Raw genomic sequence first — 27,072 nt, 5'->3', positions numbered from 1 at the left:
TTGTTTTATTTCAATAGCATTAACCAAACTTCACTTCTCGCCTGTCTTCCAGCTAATAGAACAGTACCCTAATTTGGAATCAAAATTGTGTGCTGTGTTTTTGTTTTTTGGGTACTTATCTGTGAGCCATTACACACTCGAGAATTTAGATCTACAGGTACGGGGTTGAAACAACTAAGACGTTTTGGAGATAGATAGGATATATGTAATTTGGGCTGTGTATTTGTACATTAGGTGGGGGGCTGGGGGTTAAGTATTGCAGGACTGCGTGCAAAATGTAACATAACCTAACCAAAATACGAACTAAATATTTATTAAAATATATTTCCACTGAGCCGAAACTAATCGTATCCGTATATAAACAGCAATAAACTGGTTATCGTCTGATTCTAATGATCCAAATTCTCAAGTGTGTACTGGCTAGCAGATAAGTGTTATTTTTTGTTTCCTTTTTTGCGTTTGTCATTATCAAATCACTATCTTGCCTTCTTTGAACACACAAAAAACTATTATCCTTGCATAAATAACCTTTTAAATTCTTTTTTCCTGGGGGGGGGCCGTTAATTTGGCATGACCATCTTCCTTTTTCAGGAAAATCCCCACCTTTGTCACTTGTTTCAGGAATTTGCGAGGCATAGAGAAAGGGTGAGTGCCTTATCCTCAAATGACGGATCTGTTTCTTTACTTTTTCATGAATCTAAGATATGCAGGCTGTTTTTCACAAGCTTAATATGAGCTATACACTGATAACAATTCTGTGTATATACTGTATGTTACTTCCCGTACACCATCTGCATGACGTAAAAATCAAGAACAATCCAATTATTTTTCAAACAAACACGCTTCAATTTCAAAAGGCATTTAATTGGGCCCGTAATGCCACATCCTTTTTTAAATCCTCAGATTCGAAATTACTAACCCTACACTCGCTTGTTGGCCATTATGTCTTCGCCGTTCCTCCGGCACGCGAGTGGTAATCTCTGTAACAGTCCACTGCCATCCGCTTCTGAAACAGTGTTTTTCTTGATGGCAAAGAGCTCAGGTCAAAGTGGCCTGTAAAGAGAAGCGGAATCATTGACACTGCTATAAGTTATATATATTAGCTATAAGTTATTTAAATTGTGAACTAGATTTGTTCGATTTTTGATGAATTTCAATTGAACTAAAAAATTTGGGTGCAACTAGTGAATCTTCGGAATAGTTCTTTGTTTTGCATAATTCAAGCTTGAACATAATGTGGATAAACCTTTTCATTTTTCTAACTTCTGTAGTGTATGCATGGAGCTTAACTTTTCATTAATGGAGGATATGAGAGCATTGTTGTTGGAATCAGCGAAAGAATCAAAGAACCCTCAAATTGCACAGAATTCTTTCAAAAATTAGAGGTAAGAAAGACTGGGGATTTCATTTAGGATGGGGGCTTCAATGTACTATGGCCTTGAAAAGGGTTTAAAGTTTTTAAGATCCTAACGAACAAGGTGAAAGTTATATGAACCACTTTACTCCCATCCTCCCCAGAAAATTTTTGCTCTTACTCCTTAAAGTGCAATTCAGATTACATTCCTTTTAAAGACTACAATAGCACAAAATTAGTTCCCTCTTAAGTGAAAAATAGTGAATTTGCTTTTTTTTGTACTTTGATTTGTTAGCAGCAACCTACTCTAAAGATAAACCAATATTCACAACGACCGCAATATACCCTCCGATATACTAACGATTAAAGAAAAACACGGCTACTCCATTGATCTCAATTTTAATGATCAGTTTCCCGCATGGACCTAAACTATAGATTTTCAGGGTTCTGGGGGGAGGGAATGAGAGTTCAAACTTCTTTCTGGAAAAGGGTGCAAAGTTATGATTTTAAAAGCTTGAATTTTCATCAAATTTGTATCTAGCTATCCCCTAGAAAAAAGAAACATAATGTGTCACATTCGCTTATAGCCTAATGCTACACAGGCTGTCATATTTTAAAATCGGATATCTATCAAATCGAGTAATTTTGTAATATAAATGTGTGCTTGCGGACGCGGGTAGAATTTTGAAAAATCGAATTATACGGAAAAGATGAGAAATTATAGAAAAATCATAAAAATGAGACCTGGGGGGGGGCAGACTAGGAGCCGCGTCACCTTTGGCTTATCTTCTAATATTTTTTTATTTTCAAACAGATCTCAATATTGACTGTTCAAAGAAAATGTAGGAGAAAAGAAGTATTTTTTTCAATTTTTGTTAATGAAGATACAAAAAAGGTAAATTTTTTGTTGTTCATATAATTGACTTATGAATAAATTAAACATACCACTCGATTCCTTTTTTTATGCTCTTTACAAATATAATAATCATTTTTGTCGGGAATGAATTTTACCCCCACCCATATATATACCAATTCAAGGTATATATTTGCACATTAGGCGGGGGGTGGTTGGAAAGTTTAAACTTACCTTTCATTTACATCAGAAACAAAATTTACCCCCCCCCCTAATTTGCAAATATATACCCTGAATTGGTGTATATAGGGGTGGGAATAAAATTCATTTACGACAATAATTATTATTATATTTGGAAAGAACTTAAAAATAGACATCGAGTGGTATGTTTACTTTGTTCATAAGTCAATAATATGAATAACGAAAAATTTACTACAAAAAAGCCTAAGACAGAAGAATCTTCAGGGAACGTATCTAATTTTGGGGTAAAGGTGACTTCACCGCTGGGAGATATCATCAGCCATTCTATCCAAATCCTAGGGGGGAGTATTTATAAAACTCATTAGTTTGTACTTTATAAAGTTATAAGACTTATTAATTTGCACTTTGTAAAGTTATAAAACTTATTAATTTGTACTTTATAAAGTTATAAAACTTATTAATTTGCACTTTGTAAAGTTATAAAACTTATTAATTTGCACTTTATAAAGTTATAAAACTTGTTAATTTGTAGTAACATTCTTTTTTATTTTGAAGCTTTGAAGATTCTACAATAAGTCAAATATAAAAAGATAAGTGAATCAGCAAAAATACTATATATCAATTCGAAGATATATATAGCCTATATACATATTCTAAGATACATAACAAATGGAAGGTATCTGCAGTTTTAATGAGGCATTCAAACCAGAGAAAAACTCAGGCATTCAAACTCAGAGGAAACTCCTCAAAATGTAGAAAAATAAGGTACTTGTTGATTATGCAGAACAAACCCAAGAAGTGAAGTTAGGTTAATCATAATTAAATATACCACAATATGATGGAAATATAACACTTTAGTAACAAAATTATGGAAACTACAACAAGGAATTATGGATAGCAGGCCACCCAGAAAGCAATACATTAAACACCAAACCTAACCACCTCTATATATTGAATATTTAATGAAAATATGCCTGCATCGTACTTTATTTCACGAAAAAATAAGGTAATTATAACCGAATGCGAGAGAAAAATTGGTTTACTCAAATCAAACAAAGCAAACTTCTTGAGTATGTTCTGGATAATTAACAAGCACTAAAATTACTTCCATTTATTCGTATACGAATATCACTTTCATTCATTCAATATTTTTAACTATGCCTAACTATTTAGGGTCTTATTCGAAAACGAATTTTCGACTCTTAATATCGAGCCCAAGTCATACCAAGAAGTTGAAGTGAACTAAACTTAGTAATTTAGAAGCTGAACAGAATCATTTTTTTTAGATTGAGAACCTAACCGAGCTATTCAGTTCAGCTATATATTTTGTGGCCGCTAACAATTATTTTACGGCCTGTGACAAGCATCTGATCCAAACACAGTCTATTAAATTATAAATTTGTCAAGCAAAAAATGGTTCAAGCCACACGATACAACGGCTTCAATGTTGTTGCAGGATTTTTGAGTCCCTTTTCCACCTCCTTCGCCTTCAACAGGCTTTAATTAAAATTTCTTTAATTTCATAAAAAAAACCGCAGTATTTATTTTTAAATTCAAATTTCAAATCGACATTTAGCTAAGTTGTATTTTATATCCAAAAAATTGCGGATCCAGGGGAAGTGCGAGGGGGCACGCCCCCTAACATTGTCTAAAGTAGTGCAATTTACTTAATTAACGCAAGCTTGTGTTAATTAAACTTGCTCCTAATGCAAGTTTATCGGATCAACCTATTTTGCGCCCCCCAACAAAAATCCTGGATCCGCCACTGTATCCAAATCTGTTATATTCATCAACAACAGAAATACAGATCCGTACCTGTAAGCATGACAAATTAATGATCAATGTTGTTTATTCCAAGCCTCCAGTTCAGTGTTTGCAAATAGTTAATTTTACATTGCTGCATGATTGAACTTTTGCTTGCTAGCTCACCTTCGGACGACAATATAATGCTACCTCTCCCTTATAAGGGTTTTCATTTAATTATTCCAACACAGTAAGAAAAAAAATTATTTATCGACTCCTGTTTTGGACCAATCAAAAATTAAAACTATTTTTGACAACCAGATTAAAACCTGAATTAACCACATTGAAATACCAAAAAGAGTGAAAATTAAATTTGATTGTCCTATTTGCTTAAGTGGAAACTTGCACAGCCATTTATATCTTAAGAAACTATTAAAAACTGGGAATTTAGTTTTTAACTGAGAATTACTCAACGTGTACTTATGCATTTTTTGGTAATAGTGGGCGCCAGAATAAAACAAGAAAAAAAAACAGGTGAAGAATAAACAAAAATAAGCTAAATACACAGTCATGGCACCAACCAGCTTAAAAAGGAGTAGCTTCCTTTGAAGGTTTATTGCCTTAGGAATGAAAAAAATTGTTAAATGTTTGAATTTTTTGACAAAATGTGTTGTCAAGTTTAGCCAGCTGTTTTGCCCATTCATTTTTATTGTTCAGTAGGGCAACACTGACAAAAACGTGGTGCTGCCCTTAAAACCTTAAAATATCAAAATAACCACGGAAAACCCTTAGAAACCCCTCTTTATATTTATGAATCAGCCTAAGACCAGCTGCCCTGTAGGAGGGCAGATTCCTGCCTATATTTTGAAAATTATCTTACTTGGTATTTTCATTAAAAACACATTTTTTTAATTTTCATTGAACAAAATCGAGAAAAGAGCAGAATTGTCCCACCTTAATTTTGAAACACGTTTCACCCTTCCCCCTTCTCTAGGTTTTTGTGAATTATCGTTCTTGCTTAAAAGGAGTCCAGAGAGTTAAAAACGTTTTAATTTTGATGACCTTGGTGCTTGAACATCAAAAATACAGATCCATACACGTCAGAATAACAAATTAATGAGCAATTTTGTTTATTCCAAGCATCTAGTTTAGTATTTGCAAACAGTTAATCTTACATTATTACTTGTCTAAGGCTTTGCCAAGATAGCCCGCCTTCCAACGAAAACTTAAATGATTGCCGATGTTCTGAGTGAATACCTCCCCTCTAATGTATTTCTACTCGTGGTTTACAATTAGGTTAATTAAAAGCCATGGCATATTTCACTTATCAAGTTAAATTTCTTGTAGATAAGGAGAATGTAAGAATACTCATCACCTCCATCTGTCCTATAATTTAGAAGAGCTAATATTTTAAGGAAGGTTTGACATTAGGGTCATGCCGGAGGTTTAGGGACCCTAATTAAGGGAGCAGCGGCTCTTGCCCTCTTTCAGTTCCTATGAAGGAGGTGTATCTGAGCCAACTACCCAATTCGGGAGAAGGGAGTGAAGGAAGCTAGTCCTTCCAACTTTGTACAAAGTGGAGACATTTACAACACCAACTCTCCAGATTCTTCCTTACGTCCTTATGTTTGTTTGTATATTTTGTGAGATTTTGCGTTTTATTTACTTGGCCCTCCTAGAGCATATGTGCCCCCACAAAAGGCTCCTGCACGCGTTCCTGGATCACCATATGATTTTAAAAAAAATTGCAGAAAACTCTCAATTATCCACACAGTTGGGGGGTGTGGCAAGGCTTAATATTACTACTAACAACTCACCGAAGCACCAAGCCACCTGAGGCCAATGCAGCTACGCACGCTCCTCCTCCATCCCAATAAATTCAAAGGCCCTCTCCTTACACCCTCCCTAGGCTTAATGTTTAAAGCTTAAATTTCACTCTGCTTCTTGCAGTTCTTTACATAGTGGTAGATCCTAAATATACCATATTTTCATCCACTTTCGAATCAGCACTTTTCTGCCTGATTTATTTTCCAATTAAAACATATTAGCAAGATGATGATTTTGATACCCTGAGATCTTAAAAGTAAATGGCATAGCTTTTATGAGTGCCTTTGTTCATGAATTAGCTGAAAGAGGAAAGGTACAATACTTTTTCCGCCTACACAAATAATCATTGAAAATATTCTATCCATTAGATATAATTGTGCTTTCACACTTCACAAAAAATATTTCGCACTAGCATAACTTAAAACTTACATTGTGTCATGAACTCAGAGTAGCCTATATTTTATGTGCACCGTAGTCTATGCCAAGTAGACACATACTCTAAATATAACTGCGTAAAGTTTATGTTACGTTATTGAAAAGTCAACATAGTAGCAACAAAATGGAATTTCTAAAGCGATTAATAAATTTAGGAACTAAATTAACAAGGTCCTTCTAGAAGGCCACTAGCGTCGATTTTTAGCACAAGCAATGCTGCTGATCAGCACAAGATCATCAGCAGAGCTTGAGTCCCTTTCTCTATTCTACGCTTTTAGTTTTTGAATAGTCTGCACTGTGACGATTGTGATAATTTAAACAGTAGTTCTAAGTGTTTTATGAAATTAACTAAACAAACTTTCCACAAAATAATTTTTTCAAAGAAAAGTAAAGAACTAATTTAAACCAAAAATGAGCAAAAATAAAGTAAGATAATCTTCTAATCATAAAATTGCCACAAATGAACATCAACAAATAAACGAAACCAATAACAGATAGAAATTACAATAAATAACCGAGTAAAACTAATAATGGAGCAGAAATTAACATAAGTTGGGCTCAAAACCCCTTTGCCCTCCCAAGGGACATAATATGCACTTTACTGAAAAAATATAAATGTTTTTACTTTTATAACTTTAATAAATAAAATAATATTAACATTTTGATTAACAAATATCAGTATATGTATATTAAACTGACAATACACATTCCATTTGTATTTTTTCAGTAAAGTGCAAATTATGTAATTTACAGAACTTAAAACTACGTTGAATAAAATGGCTATCTCAACATTCTGATTGGATGTGTTTGGGGTAATGACAGTCGTGGGGAGGGGGCTAGTTACCCTCCAATCACTTTCGACTGTTAAAAAGGGCACTAGCTCTTTGAATTTCAAATCGAATGAGCCTTTTTTGAAGTTTCTACGACAACGCCTTTTATACACACCTTATATGCCCCAAGGGCATAACTTACAACCCTTGCCCTGAAGGCTGTGGGGGAGTGTCATCATAAAAAAAATAATTTCTATCTGGAAATCAACTAGGCTGAGCAAAATGGCTATCTCAAAGTTTTGATTGGATGTGTTTCGGGAAATGGTGGGCGTGGCAGGGGTGTTAGTTGCCTTCCAATCACTTTCGACTATTAAAAAGGGCACAAACCACTCCAATTTCCAATTGAATGAGCCCTTTTCGAAGTTTCTACAACAACTTCTTCGATACGAAGTGCCCTGCTCTAAAGAAAAAAAATAATAAATAATACATTGTGCCAACATCGTTCTTATATACCCTCAGGGCATAACTCAAATCCCTTTCCCCGAGGGTTGTGGGGGAGTGTCCTCCACAAAAACATATTTTCTATCTGGAAATCAACAACGCTGAATAAAATGGATATCTCAACATTTTGATTGGATGTGTTTGGGGGAATGATGGGCATGGGGGGGCGAGTTGCCCTCCATCGCTTTCGACTATTAAAAAGGATACTAGGTCTTTGAATTTCTAATCGAATGAGCCTTTTTTGAAGTTTCTACGACAACACCTTCTATAAAAACCGTATGTGCCCCCAGGGCATAACTTAAAACCCTTGCCCTGAAGGCTGTGGGGGGAGTGTCCTCCTCAAAAAAATAATTTATTATATAGAAATCAATTACGCTGAACAAAATGGCTATTTCAAAATTTTGATTGGATGTGTTTCTGGAAATGGTGGGCGTGGAAGGGGTGTTAGTTGCCTTCCAATCACTTTTGACTATTAAAAAGGGCACAAGCCACCCCAATTTCCAATTGAATGAGCCCTTTTCGAAGTTTTATGACAACTTCTTCGATACGAAGTGCCCTGCTCTAAAGGAAAAAAAAAATAATACATTTATTACAGTATGGCCCCCTTTCTCCCGTGCTACAGAAACGTAGCTCAAAAAATAGAAGTATAAAATAAAGAAATGCGAAACGATTTCAAAATAGGAAAAAAACATTTATGCTAGTTGAACATTCGACCCATTGACAAAAACAATAACACGTTCATTGAACAGCTAAGCTTACATGTAATTCTAATTTTTGTAAGAGTTCATTAAATATAAAACTTTACCACATATCTAGAACATAATTAGTCCAATAAAAAAAACCGTTATTCACTCACTAACATCATTACTTACCAGGTCATTCCTCACCAGCAATAAGTTCCGGTTCAAATTCCAATTTTATGTTCATTGTTAAGAAGATAAAAACTATCTAACCCTATGTATAATAACTCTGTGGGATACCCTATTGGGCCACCCCGAAGCATGGTATAGACTTAGCGCTTATAAATGTGGAGAATTGTCCCATTGGTTGAGATACTTTCTCTTTGAAAGTCAACATTGAATAATAAGGTTTTTGGTAATCAAAATAATGTGTAAGAATTTAAGAATACAAAATTATTTTTATGTTTAACAAGCTGTTGAATTTTAGCTTAGCATTTCTTATCGTCAAAATCTAAATTTAAAAAGTTCATTTTGTTGCACGCTTATATGTCCTTTATTATAAAACCAAAAATACATTGAATTAGCTTGAATGTAGGGGTCTCATCAGATGTGTATCCAGGATTATATATATATATATATATATATATATATATATATATATATATATATATATATATATATATATATATATATATATATATATATATATGTATATATATAAAATATAGCGTCACGTGCGTTTTTGGTTGTAGGTTATATAAGTTTAACTGCTATCTACTTAATTCCGAAAAAAAAATCAAAAATTCATTTTGTTTTATTTACAACGGATTAGGTTTTTTTTAGCCATTATTTTACGAAAAAGTTCATGTTTTTGTGTAATTTCTTATGTTTAGGGGTAGGCCTTCCCATGATTACAACACTCCTTTAACCATTTAAGGACTTTGATATATTAACAACTTCAACTTAATATCGTCAGTTTTCTTTTCAACAAATGACTTAAATTTTACAACTTCATTATATCTTAGCAACTTCATATTAAAAACTTCATTGATATATTAACAACTTCAATTTGATATCTTCAGCTTTCTTTTCAATAAATTTGCTGCTCCGTCATTTATTAATATCTTTCGTTCACTTGATTTTGTTTGCCTACATTTTACACAAAATAAAAAAAGGGTAGATTCGAAAAATAAACAAAAACAGTAAAACCAATCTCAAGAATGGTGTAGATTATAGGAATAATCTTGAAATTCAGAGGGCCCTGGCCCAAAAAAAACATAGCCCTTCCCCGCTGTTTACGTGTATGCATTTAAATACTGAAAAATTCTCAAACCAGTGTCTTAGACGCAATGGCAGAATTACTTATGAGTACAAAAAGCTTATATGAAGGTATGGAGGTCTAGATGAAAAATTAAGCAGCTTCCTGAAAGAAAACAATTGAGAGAATTGAAGAAATAGATATTTGAAAAAAATGTAAGTGGAGAGCATTGACTTCCAGTGGTATTAATTGCGAGGGGAGGGTGGTGAGAGGTTCTTTGTCCTCCCCTTAGAATTTTTGGCTCTCCCTAGATTTTGAAAAATGCCTTTTGCGGGGGCATGTTTATTGAACGTTCCTTTTGTTGGTATTTTTATTTTAAAAAAAAAACAACTTTGCCATTCTAGATATTGAAATTACTTCTTTCCCCCCTTAAATTCTCGTTAATAGACTCCCTAAGAAATTCACCGATATACAAAATTTGAAATGCATTGAAACGCGTCAATAATCGATTATGTGGATCTGGATTCAGCTAAGCTATCGGTAAAAAAAAAAAAAACTTCAATAGTGATGACGGTGGTGAAACTCATCTTGAGAAAGTGAAACCAATAACAAGGTCTTTATTTGTTGTTGTTAAAATTTTATAGTTTTTTCATTCAACCAAAATTTGTTTCTGGGATTTTTCACCAACCCTCCACAATGCTCTACGCTCGGGCGAAGAGTCAAGTGTCATTGCACGGAGCCACTGTTATAATTTCCGAAGTGAGGGGGTGGGTCATAATGCAAAAAGGAAATTTTTGGGCCATTAATCTTTAAATTCCTTGTAGGGTTCAGTTCAGTTCAGTTCATTTTATTTAACATCAAAATACATTTAACAAATATGCCAATACCCGCCCCAAGAAAGATACCAAAAAGCACTTGTGACTGGGCGGGTACATACACTAAAAAACAACACACACAAATTACATACAAACACTAAAAAAAAAAAAAAAAAAAAAAAAAAAAAAAAAAAAAAATCAATCTCTCATCAATTCATTTAATAATAATAATAATAAAGATAAAAAGTAGGGGGAATGTAGTTAATAGAATAAAACTTACGATTTATCTTTTTTATGATATATTATTTATTAATAATATTTTTGGTTGAATAATCACATATTTTTTTTTATTAAAACGGAACTTATAATCTACTTTCAGTTTTGAGAAAGTCCGACAGCAATTAGGGAAACATTAAAATGATTGAATTATAATGGTTTAGGACCTCCCTGCTCCTGGCACAATTTCTTCGAAATGACTGTTAAAACAAAACTCTTAAGTGAGTAATAGCCTTTTTTATTTTATTTTATTCCAGGCATCTTTCCACCAAGCCTCCACGAAGCTCCATATTGGAACCAAGAGTCGAGCATCGTTTCGAAGCGCTACTATTATCATTCCAAGAAAGTGGCAATGCTTGAAGACAGTCGATTCCTCGGCTGAGGCTAACTGGGCAGATGCAAAATACAAGATTACAGACATAAATCAGATTGTTACAGTACAGCCAAAGCTATGTGGCAAGCCTGCAGAGACATCGATGTTACCATTCAAATTATTCGCAGGCCAAAGCACCAGCGATATCGGTAATTTCTGTTTCGTTTCGACATTCGGTTTTATCAACAAACTGTAGCTTTTAAATTGTCTTTTTCAGCATTTCCATTGAACAAACTGAAAAAAATAACAAAACTGCTTGCCCTAGACTTTGAGAAAATAGAATAAATTTTTGCACCCTTCCCCTCCTACATTGCCGTGAATTATCACCACTGACCATCCCTGGCTCAAACCTATTTGTCCCTAGTTATTCACCAAGAGTACAGCCATATGCCAGATGGTTACAATCTAGACAAATTGAACCCATCTGAAGTCAAGGGTTTACCTTTGCTTTCTAACTTTTGCACTATATTAGGAGTACGCTCTCTCCTCTTTTGGGCAGGGATGATGGCATTATCTCTACAAATAACAGCTGTTTTCGGTATACTGTTGAAATTAACAAGAAGAAAAGAAGCAGATAAAAATATAAGTAAAAATGTAGCTAATAAAAATTAGTATTTTTTGGTGACAAAGTTGAAGCAGCTGCAAGCTAGTAAAGTCTGCCGTCTGTCGGTTATAACAACCACAGCTTCCTTGTATCGAGTAAACTAAAGCAGATCAGTTTCTTGGAGGGTCAACTGTCATAGCATGTCCACCTGGACATTCCTTACTAAGAAACAGTGGTCGAAATAAATAAAGATTAGGTAATTTACGGAATAGCACTGTAGCCTGAGTTCCACGTACTTTTGGACACCACAGCCATGAAGCGCTGTATAGTTGATCCGCTGCTTTGTTCTTAATAGTACCTTAAATAACATTTTTACTACAATATCATACGTTTGTAATGACGGTAACATATCCGCACACAGACTCCCTCACCCGAAGGTTGGTCTGAGAGACCAAACTTACCCTGAAAACTGAGAAACTATCGCCCTAAAACTGCACTTTTTTTTATCTTTGACTATCTCCCTCTCTTTTATGAAGATTCTGGAGAGTCAGACATGTGTATGGTTATAACCAAACATATTTTCGATGTTTAAAATAGAGGCCCTTCAGATGTATTTAAAGCTTTATATTTAGATTAATAAACATAGATAGGTCATACATGCCAGTATCTAACTTAACCAAAGATAGGTTGAGTGACTTACGAAATTGACGTTTGACCAAACAGTGCTAGACTAATTTTGAAATAGCGGGCCATATCCCTCAAGGGCTTTGAGGCGTTTTATGCCAATCACTTTCAGACGTTGAGTTCTGAGAGGAAAAGAATAGAATTTCCATATGTCCATCTATTTATAAAGTGGTTCTAAAGGATGCTAAGGACATCTTAAGTATGGCAATCAAGCACCACTTGCCTATGGGATAACAATCTATCTATCAAATAATTTTAATTTCACAGGCCATTAACTATTGTGATTATTTCTAAGAGAAACTCACTTTAGATTGTTGGAAATCGTAGTGGCTTGTAAATGCTATTAGGAGGTTTAAAGGTACGAAGCGAGTTACATAGTTTAGGAAGCACAATGCTATGCGAATGTGGTAAAGTAAATTTTGATGCTATGAGGTGTGACAAATGAAGTAGGCCTATATCACCCAGAAGCTTCTTTTTTAAGTTGTATATTGTACTAAATTGCACTATATATGTCTTTTTGGCTCGAAAAGTTTAATAGAATAGCTTAGGATAAATAGCGTATATCCCTGAAGCTATTCCTCCATTGTAAAAAAAAGCTTAGGATTTCATCGCCCATCCCATACCAGATTTCTTGGTATGTTCCTGCTTCCACCAATGTTTTCTTTTTTTTCCAGGAAATGTTTTAGTGAAAGAATGGCTGAAGCTTCGATATGGTGTATACGACCAGCATGGTTTTCCAAACGACCCTGTTTACCCGTTACAAGAAAATCTTACTACAGAATGCAATCGAGAATCTATTGACAATAGAATGTAAGACTTATATTCATTTTCATCTTTTTGCACAAATATTACACCAACTTTCATGAATTTTATATCAAAGAATAAGCTGTATGTAAAATATGATTCGATCATGCTTTCTACGACTAGAATGAAAAAAAATAGACTAGAAGGCTATGTCTCATTTTAAAGGTGAAGGATGATATGATCTAGTACCAAATATCCTGCCTTTTTGCCACCCACCTGGGGTTAAATAAAATTCAGGTCATTCTGGGTTAGGGTGGAAGAAGGTCATAAAAAAGGTACTTGTTAATTAATCGAAACACACTCAGCATTTACGCTTAGCTTAGATATGAGAAAACTGGTTTCATAGCCACAAAGACATGTGACGGGTGATAGAATGCATTGGACTTTTGCATGCAGACCCCCTATACTTAAACTTAACCTACCTAACAGTCTAACCTAATCTAAGCGTAATTCTTGGGAGTTTTTCATTTAATTAACAAGTACCTAAAAAAAAGTATTTAAAGAACATTGGAACTTATTCAGGGGGGCTAAAAAATGAAATTCTTAGCAGATTGGGGCGGAGAAGGTTGCCAAGCTGTGTTGACCTCAGATAGCTTTGAACTACAACGAGTTGTTAGTAGTAGTGCTTGTTATGTCAAGACTCACTTGGGGTTAACATGAATCATATGTGGAAGGCAGGACCTTAGTCAAGTTCCATGAGTACGAGTCAGCTTAAACTTTTCTGTGGGGAAGTATATAATAACTAATATATATAATATATAAACTAATGTATATAATAAAACTAATATAATAATAGGGATGTTCCCCATGGGGACTAGTAGTACGCAATACCCCCTGGGGAACAAGAACAGATTAAATGATGTATATAGATATCAAAATGTGAAACATTACCATTTAAATCTGAATGAAAACAAAGCCGCTTGTAGCACTTGCCCACCTCAGAAAATAGTCATCTCTTTTGTGTTACAAAATTTTGTTTTCTCTTATGTTTTCTTTTCTGCCTCCCAGATGGGAGAATATACCTCTCCCTTCCTCTATGTGTACCCGCGGTTAACCGTACTATTGTCTGATTTCTGTTCATTCTCTTCAACCTTAGTCAATTATAAAAAATATATTCAGCGGAATAACAAGCCTTTAACCCTTTTATAGTCAAACATTGATCACATGCATTTGTCAGATGTAGCTGCTGCGTCTTAAAATTAATGGAACTGTATTCTATTAAGATAATTAATTTACGTCTGAAGCTACAAACTCGGGTATTATATTAAAAAAGATTCAATAGTTTAGTGAAACAACAAGTTTTTCTTGCATAATTAAAGACGTTAAATGTAAATGTTTTACTGTTGTTTGCACTCAGAACATTTCTCAGTGTCAAATATTTGCAAATGACTACATGAAGAAGCGAAAGAAAATCAAAAGGACCCGTCGTAAACCTGTGAAAAAAGAAGTGAAGAAAAATATTAGATAACCAACTGTCAAATTTGGCAAGGGACCTAAGATACTATAATCTTGAAGCTGTCTGTAGTAAAGAAATTAATGGCTATAGTTTTAAAAGTTTAACCACAGAGAACAGAGCACTTGTAAAAAATTCCATGAATAAAAAATTTTCGATTTTTTTACTGGCTAATAATTTGATTCAATAGAGCCAATCAGGGTGTACGTTCTCTTTGACAAACTCATTTGGTGCGAGCTCTCATAAGATGAGCAATTAGATATTAGAAAGGCTGGGCTATTTGTCTCCTCAGAAATTAAGAAGGTACTTATTTAGTAACCGATAGGCATTTTACCGGGTAATGCCTAATTGCTTTAAAACAGAGGGTTTCTCACTCCAGAAACTATATTTAAACTTTAGTTTTTTGGGGTTAAAGGGCAAAAAAGGTACCCTCGATTAGGTTAGGCTACGTATTTAATATATGCTATTTTGTACCCCCCATCCTAATGTGCAAATATATAACCCAAATTTGTTTCTAAACTATTATATTTTCATCCTATTTTGTTTTATTTCATTAGCATTGACGAAACTTCACTTCTCGCGTGTTCATCGGTTACTAAATAAGTACCATAAAGAATAATGTGATTGGCTTAAATACATTACAAAAATAAACTAATCAGAACATACTTTAACATGGCCGTATGGGACGGTCATCTCGTTTTTTTATGCTGGGATCGTCAATTGCAAGGTTATAGTGGCGCTACCTGTAAAGCAAGAGGGGAGTGCAATGGAAAACAAATCTTGGCGTCAGAGAGATTTTGTGAAATAATGTATGCTTGAAGTTGATGTTTTTGAAGTGACCCCGGAGTAGTGTCGAAATAAATTTCTGAAGCTATTCAAAGCCTAACCCATTTTCGATGTTGAAAGAATTGTAAAAAAAAGAATGTAACGGAAAACGCCTCATTCTTTTTGAAAAAATTATGTACAACCTGATACATTCAAGTTTGATTAGTTAAGGTTTTACCTCACACTTCATCAGCTTTATCTCTTTAGGGTTACTTGATGGAACTAAGAATTTTGATACAGAGAAAACGTCCGTATTTTTTTCTTATTGAGTTTGTATTGCTCCTGTGAAATATTGAGTTTTGGATCATATACGGCAACCGAGCTCCCACTTTTCCCTGTTCAAACCTGGATAGCGTTCTGTATAATTCATCTGTTTTTTGTTGTTGAATAAATAGAACTAAATAACGATAGCATACCCCCCCCCTTTTCTGAAGCTTCTTAGTCTATTGGGGGGGGGCATATAAAATGGTCGTTGTGTCGCTATATTGTCATAGCCAGTTTGTTCTTCGTATTTCTCTTATGAGAACGGAAATCAATCTGTTTTTCTCTTCATACCGTAAGAAAATATCCCCCTACGATTCTAAAAAATTCTTCTACATTCTTTTTATAGGTAATTCAATACGTCATGCAGCGTGGCTTCAAATCGTTTTTTAAGCATCCGATAGCAATGTCAGCGTAAATTGAAACCAGCCAGCAAAATGCTGGCGATTATGTATTAAAAAGGGGCGACCGCAAATAAATCTCACGGGTTTCGTTTTTTCCATATCTGCAATGCCAGCCAGACTTGAAGCCTTTGTCGGTCACGATAGAAAAAGGACTGTTATGGCAAACGTCTTAGTAAATTGATTAATTTTAAGCGTCTGAAATGCACGGACTCGCAACGCGCTCACAGAACGCTGTGTCGGACGTCAGCTAGGCTTGTGACCTGAGACCCCTAAGACAGGCTCGTTGATACGATTGCTACATAGGTCCTAACACTGGTAGGCTACATCTCCATGCTTTCTGAGGTTCTGATATGGAATTAATCACCCTCAGTTTTTAATAATTGCGTAATTACGTCAAAATCCTGGGGGGGGGAGGTGGAGCAAATTTTCCCAAGTCAATTAAAAATGACTGTGAAAACTGAAGAATGAACCTTATAGTCCCATAAAGGCAAAGTTATACTAAATGAAACTCACCCGTTACTGTTGATGCTTGAATTTTGTAGGCTTAACTTAGTTTTGATAAGAATTTTGAAGACACTAAGTTTCAGTCGGGGGGGGGGGGATTGGGGTCTGGGGAGCAGTTGTCTCTCCCTTGCCCTATAGCAAATTACGTCTCTGTAAATGACTACAATTGAAAAAGCAGCAACAGTTATGTACTTACTCAGAAGTTGAAGTCAAGTGAGTGTGATATAAAACAGGAAAGCAAATATTGTATTACAGGGAATATTTACAGTGAAGTAAATATAGTTGATATAAATGCAGAATTAAGGGAAGTAACTGGAAAATGTAATGAACAATGAGAAAATCGGTACTTGGGCACTATATGGGCCTTTACAAGGAAACCAGTCACGAATAACCCGTTTTTGACGAGTTAATTCAAGACACCGCTATAGAGTAATAGAATGCATAGCGTGGTTTTCATTGCGTATACGATATTTAAACTTTTGTTTTTTGGGGTTTAGGGGGGGGGAGTTACCAAGGTTAAGTTAGGTTAAGTATTAAATAATATGCTATGCTTTACCCCCCACCCCCCCCCCCCCAATTTGCAAATATATGGCCCAAATTTGTTTATAAACTATTATATATTCATTCTATTTTATTTTATTTCATTAGCAGTGTAAACCTCTCTTTAGTTCTTTATTTGTATGCCTTTTATATTGGCAGATGTAATGGTTTACGTAAATTCCAAAGATAGACGATAAACGTTGGTACATGGTCTTTATTGGTTTACAGCAGCAACCACACTTGACTTTTTAGAAAGTCCCATATAATGCCCAAGCACCGGAAAATCATAAAAAGGTCGAAATTTCGAGGAGTTACATGGTTAATAAGCATCCCCACGGATACGTGGGTGGTAGTGCTATCATTTTTATGTTGTTTGTTTCTTGTCTTTTAAAGTTCTAACCTCTCTATTTATTGTCACCACCTTTCAGTCATAATTTTTTCTTTTTAATTATTGTTTTTTAATAAATATAATCTATGAGCAAAAGTTTCAATATGCGATGGCATTTGGCATCAGAATTCAAAACTTTTCGTCAAACATTTTGATAAATACTGTTTGAGCCGATTGCTCCCAATTTTTCCGATGTGCCTGATACCAGATTACCGTCTTTGAATCAAAAAGGGCCATTGCAGCGTGGCGCGTCACTAACTCAAAAACGCACTGTGTATCAATTTATGAATTGACCGTTCTTGTGCTTTCTTCAACCATTGATCAGATATAATCACCCTCAGGAAAGTTTCCACTGCTCCTTTTTGATTCATCCAATATCATTCGCTATATTTTCATGGTGGGGATGGGTGCCTGCAAAATATTTTCCTGAGGAAGAAGATTTGTGAAAAAATTGTGAGAAAAGATTAAATTTCTCCCAAATCTGGCAATATTTTGCACTTTTTGTGCATGTTTGATGTTTTCTTTGGGAGGGGGTGGGAGTGGGCTCATGTTCTTTTAGCCTCCCCCGTGTGCATGTTGGATACATATGAATGAATTTGCTATCTAAAAATGTCAATCTAACACGGATTCCACCATTTTTGAGGCAAGATTTTTTTGGGGGGTAAAAAATGGGAAAAAATTGCATTTCGGGGCAAGGCCGTATCCGGCGGGGGGGGGGGGTTACCCGGTTTGAACCCCCCCCCGAAACTTTTTACCGAGTCAAAAATAAGTCGAAAATTAGTAAAACCTAGGTAAAAATCAGTAAAATTAGTCGAAAACTGAGTCAAAAATTACCCCCCCCCCCGAAAAAAAAATCCTGGATCCGCCCTTGTTTCGGGGTAATGTGGTATCTCCAGTCTTGAATCTGTTTTAAAAACTGATATCTTCAGTTTAGCTGCCTAAACCCCCTCCGCTCCATATAATTAAATGACCTGATTATATTGAGAAGGGATAAAACTTTTAATGAGACAGTGGACGTTGAAAGAAAAAAAATATATGCAAATGATAGGATAAGTCTGAATATTTCGGCTTCACATCCGGAAGCCTTTATCAACGAGAAAAACTAGAACAAAAGTAACTTGACACATTGACACAACAAAGTGACGCATCCATAAAAAGAGAGAAAAAAAAACAAATAAAAATAAAAAAATAATAAAAAATTAAAAATACAAAAAATAAAATCAAAAGGAAAGAAAGAAATATCTGATAAACTTTAGTTGCTGTTTTTAAACATGTCAAATATTATAATTCAAGCACAAATACGAGACAGTGACTACTATGTACTTTTGTGTTAAGCCCGAGTTGCTTTCTGGTATAAGATTCTGACAAAATGAAATCGTCCTTTAATCTAAAAATTGAACTATAGCTTTGTAGAAATAATTACAATCCGATTAAAGTCAAAAAATGTTTAACGCGCTTATATTTGGAAAACTGAATGATTTTGTTTGCTATATAAGCCGAAGTAGGTAGACCTTTCCAGTAGTTATGGCTTTTGAATTTCCGTCTTTTGGCTGGGGACAAACCTTTGATATTGACTTTTTCCCCCTATCTCCAAAAATCAGAAAATAATTCATGAGTACGTGTCTGCCTGAGACATAATAACATTTTTGCAAGTTCGTTTTATATTCGCTCCAAGGAAAAACGCTCCTCAAGCTATTATGATGGTTCTGCCAGTTGAATACTTGGAGCACCCAAACAAGTTATTTTTGGAGCAGATTTTGGAGCAGATTATTTTTGGAGCAGAATTATTAATATTCTTTTTTGAAGAATGTTAGACTCCGGTGAACTTCTAAAGAATCAATTTTAACTCCTACAACTGATGATAATTAGTATTCTGCGAATGAAAGAGTCACCTTTCTAAATGTGTTCAGCGTTGTGTATTACATAAATTCAGCTGCTGAATGTACCACTTGAAAATCTACCACTGTTGCCAAAGAATTGTTTTTACAACTGATTGTTAATATTTTCTTCCAAAGGATGTGAACTTCCAACGAATTATTCCGACTTTCCACTAATTTTCATTAGTATTCTCTGAACGAAAGAGCCATCTTTTGAGATTTGTGTTCAGCATTGCAAAATACATAATTTTAGCTACTAAAAGTGCCACTTTAAAATTAATCAGTGTTTTAGAAATTCTCTACTTCTATCATACAATTACGTTACATTGCCATTCTCCCTTTTTGGTGGCTTTAGTTTTTGTTTACCACACGAGCATTATATTTAAAAGTGCGAAACCTGTTATAAGGCAAAAGGTTCGCTTGTGTCAATCCGTTTATTGTATAGTATTACCGTTCAAATTATTTTTTTCTACAATAATAACACACGCAAGTAAAACAGTCGAATTTACAAGGTGCAAAATAGGAAGTGATGGCTGTTTTTATTTCCTAGTATGTGGCTTGTGCAAATAATATCTTTTTTACTCATCATGTTCTTCGTGCCAAGACTAGTAAATATCCTTGAACATATCTATTCAAGCTCTCCCAGTTTTTTTTGTTTTTTTTAGTACCTGGATTTTTATTGGGAGCTATTAAGTGGATTTCGTACGTGAGTTTCTATACTAAGTGGCTAAGATACGTTAAGTATAACTTTTACGCATAAGCAAGTCTTTTCACATTAGACTAGCATAAAAAAATCACAAACTTTCATATTAATCGTTTAAAATCAGTACAATTATCATATGCAAATTATTTCAAAGCTAAACACGTGAAATGGAGGTGGAGATTCAAGCTGTGACAGAGCGTGAAAGGCTTTCTAGAAAAATTTTACAAATTTATTTTCAAAAATTATTACTTCTCCAGAAATTCAATTTTGTCGCAGAATATTTTGAAATTTCACGTTGCGTAGCATAAACTAACGCAACGGAAAGTTCTGAGTAGATCTTGAATGTACGTAGCAATGCCTACGTCTTCAACAAAATTTGCTCCATAAGATATACTAGTGTAAAAGGATGTACGGTGTAGTGTCAAAGAGCCATTACACCTTTTAATAGTAGATACTTCTTATCGACATAAAGCTGGCTCTGAAAGAATTGACTCATGGGATAGTGCACCTAAGACGATTTAGGGATTTGGGAAGCATGGAACAGACTCTCCACTGTTTTGCTTAAAACTGTATCGGACCACCCTTTTTCTCTTACTAGACGAAATTTATTTAATTTTTTTTTGCAGTTTTTAATTTTCTTTTTTTAGAAGAAGATTATATATTTTTTCAAAATCATGACTTTTTTCTTACAAAAAGAAAAGGAAGGTCAGGTTTCTCATATGTTAAAGTTCATAATATTCTTTTCCACAAAGGGCTCTTTGAATCAGCACTGCGCTTAGTCTTTTCATAAATTACCAATACTGGAATTGATGAAGTAGTTTCTACTAACATATATTAAGAGGGCACTCAGACTTTACGCCCACGGATGATTGAACCTGCGAAAATTTTGGGCTTGGAATTGACCTGAGAAGTCTATTAAGTATTAAAAATATTATTCTTGATATCTTAGTTGTAAAATTAAATTGAAGTTATTCATGTTTAGATCACACATTCACAATTTGAATCATTCTTTGCTTTTACTTGCCTTAGTCTACCATGAGAAGAAATGGTTCATGGATAAAATTTTCAAGTCACCTATTGTAATTTGTGCGCATACGGCTGCACATGTATCCTAAAAAAACATCCGTAAGTATTCATATGAATAGCAACTTGAAACTAGTTGGCAATTCCAGTTTTCTAGTCTCTTAAAAATAAATTAGCAGAATTTTTTAAGTCTGTGCCTCCCCCTATCTCCAAAAATGCAATTACGTGTACGTGCCTGTTTATACTTAAGTCTGACCGACGTGGCTCGAGTTATGAATATATAGTGTCACAATTTTACATAAAAAATGACCCATGTTAAAACTACTGCTTTTTCTAAAGTGTATCCATATGTTCAAATCCAACATTTTAAGTGCAAGGCATTGTAGGATCCTGTTTTAGAAATAAAAACTTGTTTTGGAAAAATTGCGCTTCAAGCACAAGTTTGGATTGCCATTTTTTGGGGAAATTCATTAAAACAATTCAAGATCATTTTGGACAGCTAATAAATATTTCTAGTCCTTGTGAAGTGACAGATGTTTGTACACAGGTCTCTAAAGCAGCAGATTCTATTGATAACTTGGCAATTGACGCCTGTTCCTCAATTCTGTTATTACCCGTGTAATTATTATTGGCATCACTTTATTACTGTGACCGTAGTAACATCCTCATTTGTTATTTCACTAATATCTGGTGATTACTCTAGCCCTAAAATTCTGATTCTCACTAATTCATATGATCCTGATATCTAATCCTTATAAAATTAAATACTGTAAATAAAATATGTATTACAGGTTTAGGCACCAATTGCAATGGAAACTTGAATTCTCTTCTGGTTTTCCTAAAAACCATATCGAGTGGACTTCCTTATTTAAGTAGACACAATTTATCCTGATGTTTGTTACGTTTTCAAATTCTTTTTGAAGTTTATCTTTATATTTGATGTTTATGATGTTTTCAAATTCTTTTGAATTCTTTTGCTGGTAAAACAATTCTTTAAATCGGCACTATGCCAAGTTTTTATAGGGGAACCCTCATTAGGATGAGTTAATCCCGAATTTATATTAACTTATTTTAATCAGACGTGCCATGTTTTTTTTAAGTTGACAAAACTTATTTTAATTTGTTTTTAAAGCATTTTCTTCACAAAAGGAAAAAATTATCGAAGTAAAAATGCCCCCTATGTCAATAGCTTTGCTTTCTTTTCATCAGGTTACAATGCGATGGCTATTCTACAAACTGCTCGATAATACCGTTGATGGTCAAAACGGGATTTCTGCCATGCTCTTCTAGCCCTTTAAAGCCTACAAAACATTCTGTTCTATGCGGTAAACGATCAGTAGATGAAATAGTCTTTTCAAGCGAGGATTTAAGAAACAGGTAACTTTTAGATATTATGTTTGAGATACCAAGGACAGTGGAAATGAAATCTGCCCGAATTGGTTTAGTAGAAGCTTGTACAATCAAACATATCGTTAGAAATTAGTAAAAACTGGGAATCCAAAAGTAAATAAAAAAGACCTCCATATGAAATTATGCAGTTTTCAGTGGTCGTTCTGGCCTTTCTTGCACCCGGGGCAAAGTGTTGGTTAGCCCCCCTTCCTATCTCCCACAAAATTTTAAGGCAAAATTAAAAAAAAATCGTTTATGAAGAAAATTATTTTCAATTTATTAATTAATTTATAATTATTTTTTATTATTTTTAACTTATTATTTAAATTATTTAATTATGATTAGTTATTTAAATTTAGTTGTTTTAATTATTATTATTTAATTGTTATTTATTTATTTTTATTTTATTAATTAATTTATAAATTATTTTAATTTATTAACTGCTCCCTCTACTATATTTTAATAAAAATGAAATTTCAAAATTAAAAAACGATTATAATTAGATTCTTTATTTGAATTTTTGCGCCCCTAAAATTTCTGCGCCCAGGGCAAGTGCCCCCTCTGTCCCTCCCCTAAAACTGCCTCTGGATGTTTTTGCAGGTAGCGGACGCCAAATTAAACAAAACGTAACGCAAGTGAAATATCAGCAAAAAGTGAGCTAAAAACCGCTTAAGAATGTTTAGCTTATCTTTGAAGGTGTAGTTGTGTTCGGGAATCAACAGATTGTTAATATCTGAATTTTAATGATGGAAAAGCGTTTATCAAATTTAAGTAATTAGTTTTGTTAATTAATAACTTTTACTTTTTGATTACTAACTAAAAAATTAGTTACTAACTAAAAAAACTGGGAATTCAATTGTTAACAAGAAAGACCTCCACATGAAGTTATGCAGTTTTGGTAGTAGCGAGTATCAAATAAAAAAATAACATGGGTGAAAAATCAGCAAAGAGTAAGCTAAAAACATTTAGCATAAAACTGCTTAAATAGCTGTGGCTTTTTTGTGATGGGGCATTTGTATTTGAGAATCAAGATATTGTTATTTAGCGTTTAGATTTTACGAACGAAAAACTTTTATCAAAATTAAGGAATAAGTTTTGCTAATTTGTCTTCACAGTTCAATGTCTAACACCAGCACAAATGTGGCACTTCCCTAAAACTTCGTAATTTTAAAACAACCAAAGAAAATTTTTAGAAGGTCGTGGTTTTCAGATGTAAATACACCTAAGCTGGGTCCAGGACTAGAGGCACAAAAGCTGTTATTTTGATGTTTTTGACACTTTAAAAGCATTTAATTGTCATTTTGAAACAAATTTCCCAAGCGAAAACCACCTTCCCCTCTTTTTTATTTGTTCTAATGGATAAGTTTATTTCTCAAATTCAAAAGTTATTGCGTATACTTTAATCCTTATCTAAACATCTTAGCTAGGGACAAAAAGCTCTCTTAGGATAGTTTCTAAGACTTCTTTATTGTTCCAAATATTTCTGTCTATTCTCTTCTTCTTTTCTCATATACGAATACAGCGATAGAGATATTATAAATATATATATATATATATATATATATATATATATAATATATATATATATATATATATATATATATATATATATATATATATATATATATATATATATATATATATATATATATATATATATATATATATATATATATATATATATACATATATATATATATATATATATATATATATATATATATATATATATATATATATATATATAAAAATATATATATATATATATATATATATATATATATATATATTTATCTTTTCCGAACCCAAAGATTCTACCATCTGTGCTAATTAAGTTTTATGACTATAAGTTTTTTTTAGTTGCTGAACAGCCCTTGGTGTCAGTAAAGACACGTTTAAGTCCCAAACCTTACTAATGAGAAAAAGCACGCAAAGGCGCTTTGTTTGTGTCATGATTCTGCGATGCTTCGTAACCAGTTTTTTTCTTGTCTCCAAAGAAGTTTTCTTGGTTTTGTCTTCTTTTGAAATTTTCCCGAGAACTTCAGGGTGTTTCTTTGAGCTCAGGTTTCCCAAATTTCGTAGAGCACTTAGTACCAATTTTGTAGACGTCAGCTCACCCATGAGTAAAGGTGTTTCGCTGATCCTTGTCTCTTTTTTGTAATGTTGGCTTATTCACTTTTTCTCAATATTTCCCGCAATGTGGTTTTTGTGTGCAAAAATCAAGAAAGTCTTATTTGGAATAATTGAAAAAGCTTTTTATCGGAACAGTAAAAAGCAAAATTAAAACTCAAAACGATCAGAAACTATTCCGTATATTAAGGGGTTACCCCCTCCTCGATACCTTTCTTCTCAGGCTAAATTTTTTTAAGCACTCTTAAAAAAAACTTCTGATTATAATTAAACGCCCTTGTGTTTCAAGAGTCGCTAGCTGTCCTCCAATCGTTTTGGTCACTTAAAAAGGGTACTAGAACTTTTGATTTCCCTCAATTGAGTCCTCTCCCGATCTTCTTGGACCATTAGTTCAATGTGATCACCCCTGAGGAAAATGCACAAAAAAAAATAAAAAAATAAACACGCATTCGTAATACTTTCTTCTGGTAAAACATGCAAATTTCCTCAATTTTGAATATAGGAGCTTGAAACCTCTTCAATAGGGTTTTCTAATATGTTGAATCTGATGGTTTGATTTTCAATAAGATTAATTGATAGTTTGGGGGTCTTTCTCCCATTTTTTAAAAATTGAGCAAATTTTCTCAGGCTCTTAACTTTTGATGGGTAACATTAAACTTAATGCATTTGATATATTTTCAATCAACATCAAAATTCGATTCTTTCGAAGAAAACAAACGTCAAATAAACTATCAACGAGATTCTAAATCTTTCACCTATTCTCCCCATTTCAAAAATTAAAATAATTACTACAGGGGGATTTTCTCAAACCCCTGTCTAATACAGATGCTAGGTTTTGACAAAGCAGAGCCAGTCGCTGAAGCCTTGTCAAAAATATATATTCAACTAGGCTATTGCAAAAAGGATAAGATTCCATATCGTTATGATTTATTGCACAAAAACCAGGCTAGTTTACCATACATCATCTGGCTCAAGGGTACATCAGTAAATGGCTTTAGTTTATAATTTCTGACAAGGATCATAGACGGCTTATGACTTGCAAAGGGCCGCTTTTGATTGATGCTTGGAGCGACACATTGCGGACGGACACTTTGATGGCCATAATTAGGAGTTGGCTTGACAGGCAAACTCCAACATGCGTGGGGTTGTCATTGATGCGTTTAACTTTGTCTTTTATGTTTGGACCGTCATTATGTCTATCTGCCGAACTTAACATATCTTTTAACAAAGGTTAATGGAAGCCTAATTTTGTGGTTAAATTGTTGTTGCATGTGAAGCTTTAAACCGTCCATGAGCTAACTTCTACTTTATTTCTAGGTTTTTAATTCTTGTGGTATTATAAGCAAGCAAAAGATACCAAAATCAGGCGTTAAGCCTCAGTTTCATAAACATTAATTTAGGCTTAAGCCAAGGGCGGATCCAGGATTATTTTTTTCTGGTGGGGGGGTTACTAATTTTTGACTCAGTTTTTGACTAATTTTACTGATTTTACCTATGTTTTACTAATTTTCGACTTATTTTCGACTCGGTCAAAAATTTCGGGGGGGGGGGGTTCAAACCGGGGGACCCCCCCCAGGATACGGCCTTGGCTTAAGCAGTGGCTTTTCCTTCCTGCATAAAATTGGCCATGTCTCTGTTTCCTTTTCATAGCGAAGTTGTTCCTTTGATGTCAAAATGGTTAACCCATCAGATCTGGCCCCACCCGGTAAAGGTGAGCGTTGGCTGATCATCATTACTGATGGTATTTGGCCTACTTCATCTGCAAAAGACAAACGAAGATGCAGCTTATTTTAGCTGTTGGAATTGTCATAAGCTGTCATACCTTCTAGCATCTATCTGCAACGCCACAGTCCTTCCACATCTGCTTTACATTGCTCCTTTCTGGAAATTCTCTACAGTTACAGATAAAAAGCCCCTACGATCAATCTTCTTCAGATTTGCTAACTATCTCTTACATTTGCCCTCTTGGACAAGAAATCGTAAAATTATTAATTTGTATAAGCTAGCTGACCCTAATATTAGCATTAATAAATCTCTATCCCGTTTTCAAAGAAAGTTTAATCATCCATGGTCAGCAATTTGTTCAAAATTGTTTGTTTTGTATTAATGTAAATTATATAATGATTTTTTTTTTGTATGTGATATATTTGGATTTTGATGTGTGTTTATGTTTTTTTTTATCTTTTTGTTACTTCAGTGATTACTCCGTCTATGTCACAGTAGACAGAATATACCAGTAAGCTTATCGCAGATCATTTCTGGTCTTCGTGAACAAAAAGCTCCTCCCACTTATTTCTGCCTTAGCTTGTCTAGCTTGTTTCTGCATTAGCTTTATTTCCGTTTGTTTCAATGCACTTTGATGGAAACAGTCGGAAACAGACTAACCTGTCTAGCATGTCTAACATGTTTATATCTGCCAAAACGTTCTCCGGAGCACTCGCACCCCGGTCCGGGTTT

General features: G+C 34.0%; 1 protein-coding gene across 1 annotated transcript in view; it reads left to right on the top strand.

Moving 5' to 3' along the window:
- The first annotated feature begins 280 nt into the window (after window positions 1-280).
- Window positions 281-27,072, top strand: part of LOC148954942 (calcium-activated chloride channel regulator 1-like) — a 69,786-nt gene continuing 42,994 nt past the window's right edge. The window contains exons 1-4 of the mRNA XM_089099213.1: window positions 281-1,385; window positions 10,971-11,235; window positions 12,989-13,124; window positions 22,306-22,473. Of these exons, the coding sequence (XP_088955339.1) occupies window positions 11,190-11,235; window positions 12,989-13,124; window positions 22,306-22,473 (350 nt within the window). The 5' untranslated portion in view covers window positions 281-1,385; window positions 10,971-11,189. The remainder of the gene's footprint in view (window positions 1,386-10,970; window positions 11,236-12,988; window positions 13,125-22,305; window positions 22,474-27,072) is intronic.

The sequence above is a fragment of the Artemia sp. Qi Xiang Cuo genome, chromosome 2 (assembly GCF_049724085.1).
Source record: "Artemia sp. Qi Xiang Cuo chromosome 2, ASM4972408v1, whole genome shotgun sequence".
NCBI lineage: Eukaryota > Metazoa > Arthropoda > Branchiopoda > Anostraca > Artemiidae > Artemia > Artemia sp. Qi Xiang Cuo.
This window is presented reverse-complemented; position numbering and strand designations above follow the sequence as displayed.